Raw genomic sequence first — 7,065 nt, forward strand, 5'->3', positions numbered from 1 at the left:
AGAGTGGCTATAACTTACGAGGAAACAGAACATCGTCTCATTGTAGCAATCATGGAAAAGCACTTGGAAACTAAACATCGTTTCGGGACTTCAATACTTGCATGTTTTATGAGGAAACAGAACATCGTCTCATTGTAGCAATCGAGCACGCTTCCCAATGTCAAGTGTGTGTTTTTAAAAGGTGATATTTTGGGATGACATGGTCCAATCCCGTATCCCTTTATTTATAGTTGAGTTTTGGTTCCTTCACGTCACGTGAAGGAACTATGTCGGTGTTACTTCGCATCGCTCGAAGCAGTACTTTGTATGAGCATGCCACGTGTTGACACGTGGTTGGACACGTGTCACCGATTACTTAACAAGCGCGAAGGAGTCCTAGTTGTCCATTCGCTTAGCACAAAGTGACTATTAGGTTTGTTACTGTTCCATTCGTTCGCGTAGCGCAATGGAACTCTGGTTGGTCTGTTCGCATAGCGCAAAGGGATTAAAAGTCAAAAATTTAATTTGGTGTTTTCGTGTTGATATGGGACCTTCGAGAGGTAGGATTGTCAACCGACGATATAGACCTCTTCAAACAGGGCTTATTATTGCTATTAATTCAATGATTTCTATATGGCGTGGTCAGAGAGAATTAATTATTGGGGACGGACCTATTGGGGTCTTTGTCTAATCAACGACAATGTCTTTGTTTAACGTAGGGCTTTGTTAAAATTTTGCTGTTTGATTTAATGCAAGTAACTTATAGAAATAGTCCCTTGCCTTAGGTTTGTAAAATATTATTTTGGTCATAGTAGACTAGAAGTCATGCAATTTCTGTTTTGGTAAAATATATTTTGTGTGCTTTGTCCTATATCATTTTGGTTGTTCAAGCTCTTTGGTTGGAGAATAAAAATTACGGCCAAAAATAATTCTACAAAGACAAATAATAAGGAAAAATTACAGATTCTATATAGAAGTCCTGAATATGAAAAAGCTATGAATGTGCTGTTCTTTATCCTTGGGAAACCGCTAGATCATAGAAGAGTATGGGCCGAGTGGTGAAGCTGCATAATCGTCAAAGGCGGAGCACATCATCAGTATATCTCTCGAGAAGGTTATCAACAATGATCCTGTAACCTTTCTCTGTGGGATGAAAACTATCCCAGAAAAGATACTTAGAGACATTTGAGCATGTCGAGTCAAATGTATTACACAGCCAGCTAACTTCTACCTCTCCCGTGCCACAGCAACCTCTGTCCACAATCTCAAATCCTAAAATCGGTCACATTAACACGAACATACAAACAGACTTCTTTAGTACCATGAAGTTAATTGTAGATAAACCTACTTCTAAGAAAAATGAATCATGTTGCAAAGTTCAAGGAACCAAAAATCATTATCTAAATAAAAGAAGGATATGGTATTATTTGTATTCAACTTGAAAACAACCTAATAAACAAATGGTAAATTACCGTAGGAGGGTGGATTGTTGACTATGTCAAGTAAAGGGCTGTAAATATCGGCAAGGACGACCTTTACTGGAGGGTTTCTGGATCGAAGAGATTGAAGCTCAGAAGATAGCTTCTTGTTGAAGTACTTTGCTGCTCTGTTGTGCATTGTTGAACATGATCTATTTTTGCTACCACTAACAGATATTGTAGTTGGCATACACCCAACTGGAGGTAAACCAAGAACAACCACCCTTCGTGCTCCAAGGCTATGTAGACCCTATAAAACAGTAAGCCAAACACAAAATCAATAGACAATAATACTGCGGTCAAGTTTTGTTTCTGGCATTGATATCAAATGTTTCATAAAATGCGTCTGCAATTGGTATTCACCAGCAAAATAATGCTGACTTATTCTTTTAAATATCAATTATCAGGTAACCGTACTGAAGGGTAGGAAGATTATGCACAAGAAGCTCAAAGGTTGATAGATAGTCTCCTGGCTGTTGAAACCTTGCAGCTGAATATTATTTAAAACCCGTGTACGAATTGAAAAAGTTTTCAAATCACTTGTTTGGTAAACAATGAATTGTTCCCTATGTTAATGTAATTTATATTTCAAAGTTTATAATGTAGACTTTTATTTATCCCTACGTGTTTGAAAAGTATTAGGTACCAACTGTTTGTCACCCGCCCTAGGTCCCAAAAGTGGGGTGTAACACATTCATAGATATATGAAGAATACTAAGATTCATATTTGGTACATTGAGTTTTGGGATCTAATACGATAAAACGAAGTGAGATATCAGTGATTGAGTTTGGGTATATAGTAAATTGAGTTTTGTGGATGAAATTAAGAGTATACAAGTGAATTTAGTTAAATGGTTAACGAAGGTGCGTAGAAATTTGAGTTCAAGCAACAATGATCGATTGTAATTAAATGTCAAACTAAGTCAGTTATTTCCTTGTAAGAATTCATCTTCTTCACAGGAGATCCAAATAAATAGAGTTAAATTATCATTTCTTTAAAGAAATGATTTCTCTAGAGGAGATTAGGTTGGAGGTTTTGGATATAAAGAGCAAAGTTTCTGTATAACACAAAATAGGAGTTATGTTTGAACTAGGAAGGTAGTCAGTTGTGAGTGGATAAGTGAGAACAGTTATATTTGTAGAATTTGAGAAATATTTGTTCGGCAAGTTTTCCTCATTTTAGATAAAGAAGCTGGGATCATTTTCAAATTCAAGCCTTGTATTGTTTTTCTTTTGAGAAATATTTCGTAGTCAAATTTTCTTATGAACAAAATATCCTAATGATAAAAAAGAACAAACAGAACAAAAACAAACTTAGCCAGAATAATCTAATCAATAGTACTAGAGCTATTGGTGGGTTATAAGGACGGCGTGGTGCGATGAGAGCAACCTCACATCTACCCCTAAAAGATAGAGAGGCTGCTCTGTTGAGACTCTCAAACTCAAAAAACCTTTCTTACACTATAGTAATAAAAAACCACCATACAAATGTACTAACATTGATAGTTGTGAACCACCGCTAATTTATAATAATGAGTAAACTGTAGCTACAAAAGGAAAGAACGAAGAAACAAGAAAAAAAAATCAATACGTGAGGCAACACTAATTAAGGCAATGCTAAGGCAACAACAATTTAGGAAAAGTACCCCCCCCCCCCCACCCACCCACCCACCACACGCAAACACACACACACAAAAGATTAATTAAGCATATATGCACACTCCTTAGAAGTTCATAAACCTAATACGATGTTTCCAAGAACTCCTATCCTTGATATGTCTCTAGGACGGTGCAAATCTACCATATTCGTCTCGTGTTAGTTTGGGTTTGCCGCTATTCCCTTTCCAGTGTGAGTTCCATAGTACAAAGTCTATACTAGAACTGACATATGTCTCCTTTTCATATGCTTAAACTAACTCAATTTCCTCTTCATTATCTTATTTGAAATACATTACCAGAATTTCTCTTAAAAAAACTTTATTTATTATACGATTAATCCTTGTGCCCACACATTCACCTCACCGTTCTCATCTCTATTCCTCAAGATTTCATGCTTGTGTCTTCTTGATGGCTTAGGAATCGGTTCCACATATATAAACTTATCCAAAATATAGAGTATTTGATTCCCAACAATTTATGTGTGTGCATGCTTCGACAAACAATCACTAGGCTGTGGTTAAACGCATTTACAAAATCTTAATGGCAGTTTGAACTATGGGTTACTTGTTCTCCATGCATCCAGACTCAGGCTTCACGCTACACCCAAGATTATTGGCAGGGAATGCGCTCCCCATGCCTCTCTAAAAGACGTTCACCGTCATGTGGATTTACAGTTAACTTAGGCTCAAATTTATTTCCTCAAGAACTCAGAAATCAAAGTACGTATAAAGCACGTACTAACACTATTACCGAATATATATGAGTTAAAGAGTTCATTTTGACGAGCTTAGTGTTTCATCCAAATAGACTTGGGTATAATAATCATGTAAAAACCTAGCTCCCTGCTATATTGATATCCCATGCAGGTACGCAACATGTAGAAGTTGATTTTCACTTTTTTCATAAAACATGCAATTACCACAGGAAATATTTGGGTTCAATTAGTTTCGACACATGGTCATTGACTCATTGTAAATGTCTTTACCAAATATCTGATATATTTATGCATTCTTAGTTAACTAGATGGATACCGAATTAGAATTTATAAAACTTATGGAACGGTATTTATGACTATAACTATCAATCCTTTTTTAAAATGAAAAATGAGTTTAAGGCTTGTGCTCAATCTATTAGCGGGAAACTATAGCAAGATTAAAAACACATATAAACAAAAGAGTACAACTTCACCTGTATAAAAGTGGAAGCTTCTAATACTAGAAAATTAGTGTAAGCAGGTAAATCATATTGAATTCTCCTCATCGGGTAGGTGAAGTAATCATCGACGAAATCATCACTTCCTGTTGCTACCAAATACAAGCTGTTATTCACAATATTATTTGCTTCAACTTTACCCACCAATACTTCAAGTTTCCTGATGTAGTTTGAGAACATTTGTAGCTGATCCACCATTGGTATGACCATCTTGTTTATATGATCAGCAAAACATACATGTCAGTATGCAAATCACTCGAAAATGTTTAACTGAATACCAAACTATATCATGCATACGTTTATCGTTGCTGTGAGAGGATCAAGTCCTGTGGCTCCTGATGCAAAGCTTACACCAGTGATAAAGTTTTCATCTTCTATGAATGGGTCCAAGTATGGTGGCACATACTGCTTAACATTTAATTTCTCAGCTAAATAAAATAGCAGATTAGTTAGCTTGACATTGACCTACTTGTATACAATAATACATAATAAAACACATAGTAAATTGGATTTTAATAACCCAAACGATTAACCATTATCTGAGAGTAACCCTTGAAGTGTGACAAATGAGACTCCTAAATACTTTTGTTAGATATAATCTTGATTTCATATGTGAAAATTTGAAACTTGGGGGTTATGTTAGGTTGGTCGAATTTTGGGTCTTAGGATGTGAGTAATTTGATTTGGTTAGTTTTTATTTAGTTTCTTAGTATAACTTAATTACATTAACTTGGTTTACATGTTGATTTGATATAAGTAAATTGGAAGAGCTTTATGTTTTGGTGTCGTTTTCAGATATGCATAGAAGAAAGATTCGTAGAAGAGTTTTTCCACAAAACCATCATGTTCTATACCAATTGTTTCCAACAATTGGTACAAAAACTAATAAACAATCTAATGAGAACCGAAGAGAGAATTGGGATAATTGCAAATGCCCCAAACAAAAGAAAGAAGATGCGAATTTAGTTCAAGAAGAGGATGAGCCTGCTACTTTAACGAAGAGACAGGTCCAAATTAAGATCAAGGGAAATTAGAATGTGAAAAGTTGAAACTTGGGAGTTAGCTTAGGTGGGTTGAATTTTGGATCTTAGAATTTGAGTTTAATAATTATTATTCATTTTTTCTTTCTGGTTTTGGTTTCTTAGTATAAATAGATTGTTAGTGTTTTGTGTTTTAGTGTGCTTTCTAATATTTATAAGAGAGAGTCGTGAAAGAGTTTTTTCCACAAATTAACCTTTATCTTAGTCAAGCTGTTGTAAATTGTTTTAAAACGACATAAATAATGTTACGGGAAGACAAAGTTACTTGGTCATTAGAGTGAGATTGATTTATACAAGGAAAGTGATGGTTAGAACTACCATATTGATCACATGGTCTATATAAATTATTAGCCAATTCTTCATAGGTGTGGGGTAGGCCCGCCCCTGCTTATGTTACTATGGAATATAACTTTCTTAGCCAAAAATAACATAGAGAAATACCGATTAAGTCTACAGGCGTCTTTGCATTTGAAAACCTTCCTGTCGCTTTTCCACCCAAAAAGTTCGCCCCATATGGAGGGAAGTTTGCTCTTATGAACGTCGGAATGTAGTTATTATTTCCTTGATCCAAGATCGAGTCTCCAAATGCGATCAAAGCTGGAATCGTCACGTTTTCAGCCATCTTGAAAGTTGCTAAACCAGAACTAACTAGTAGATTAACACAGATATAAAATATAACAGCAGTTGCAGGGATTCTTGAAGAAATGAAACTGAAATCCATGATGATTCTGATTAGTGCAAGTACGATGGTTCAGAATGTTAATATTATTGTAACAACACTTAAAACTGGTTTGTTTGAGATATTAACAAGTGTTTTCAATTAGTAAAACACTCGATCTCATGAAAGTTTTATGATGGTCGGTTTTAAAACTGATTTGCTTATCTACAGGAACATTATAAAAATATATTATTAATTAGTGGCCTTTTATTCCGACTATAATTTTACTTGATTTGAGAGATTACTCGGTAGGAATAAATAAACCATTTTGGGATATCTTTTATCAAAACCATGTCTTCACACGGTACATAACCTCAAAAAAAGGTTCCACCAAGTACAATGGACAAATATGAAAATTTTAGAACTTTTATAAAAAAAATGATAAATTAATCATTTTATAATTTGTTTTAATAAAATCAAAATATGTAAATTTGAAAAATTATTTCCATTTAAGGAATGAAATATATATGCAATTGCCCGAAATAGAAAAGTGATCACGAGTTTTATTTTCACTAATCTTGTCTCATAAACAAAAATACAATGAACGTTAAATAAATTACAAACCTTAACTTGCAATGCAACCTAAGTATGTCGTCGAAGTTAGGCTAATCTTTTATTAGGTTATATTAGGCAAAAAAATCCAATACAATAATATTTTAACGTACAATAGGTACACGAATCCCTTTTTTTCACAAATCGATCCATGAAATCACATCCCAACATCTAGGAATCGTCAATACATATCCAATTAATCATTGGTTCACCGAAATAAACAGTTTTGGATCGTTAATCGAACAATTTTATATTTTTTTCACGAAAACCGCTTTTGAACGTTTTTTGAGCGTTTTAAGTTTTTGGCTAAGCATTTTAGTTTTTGGTTGAGCGTTTTAGTATTTTTGCCTTTAAGCGTCTCGCGTACCTATCGTACGTGAAGGCATTATTATACAGTATCTCAACCCATTATATATAAAAAACTTTA

The 7,065-nt window shown here is 34.4% G+C and overlaps 1 protein-coding gene across 1 annotated transcript; it reads right to left on the reverse strand.

Moving 5' to 3' along the window:
* Window positions 1–854: 854 nt before the first annotated feature.
* Window positions 855–4,714, reverse strand: LOC143610120 (GDSL esterase/lipase EXL3-like). The gene is made up of 2 exons (XM_077084692.1): window positions 4,305–4,714; window positions 855–1,707 (listed from the first exon to the last, which is right to left on the reverse strand). Exons 1-2 carry the CDS (start codon window positions 4,536–4,538, stop codon window positions 1,429–1,431), a joined length of 513 nt encoding a protein of 170 aa, XP_076940807.1. The 5' UTR covers window positions 4,539–4,714; the 3' UTR covers window positions 855–1,428.
* Window positions 4,715–7,065: the final 2,351 nt, after the last annotated feature.

This window comes from Bidens hawaiensis, unplaced genomic scaffold, assembly GCF_021521415.1.
Source record: "Bidens hawaiensis isolate Kalapana, Puna unplaced genomic scaffold, B.hawaiensis_p1.1 tig00023989_1, whole genome shotgun sequence".
Lineage (NCBI taxonomy): Eukaryota > Viridiplantae > Streptophyta > Magnoliopsida > Asterales > Asteraceae > Bidens > Bidens hawaiensis.

Excerpts from the sequence above, each read along its gene's own strand:
- LOC143610120 (XM_077084692.1), bottom strand. The coding sequence starts at position 4,538 with ATGGTCATACCAATGGTGGATCAGCTACAAATGTTCTCAAACTACATC. Across the intron at positions 1,708-4,304 it reads AAGCTTCCACTTTTATACAG|GGTCTACATAGCCTTGGAGC; the intron begins GTGAAGTTGTAC and ends ACTGTTTTATAG.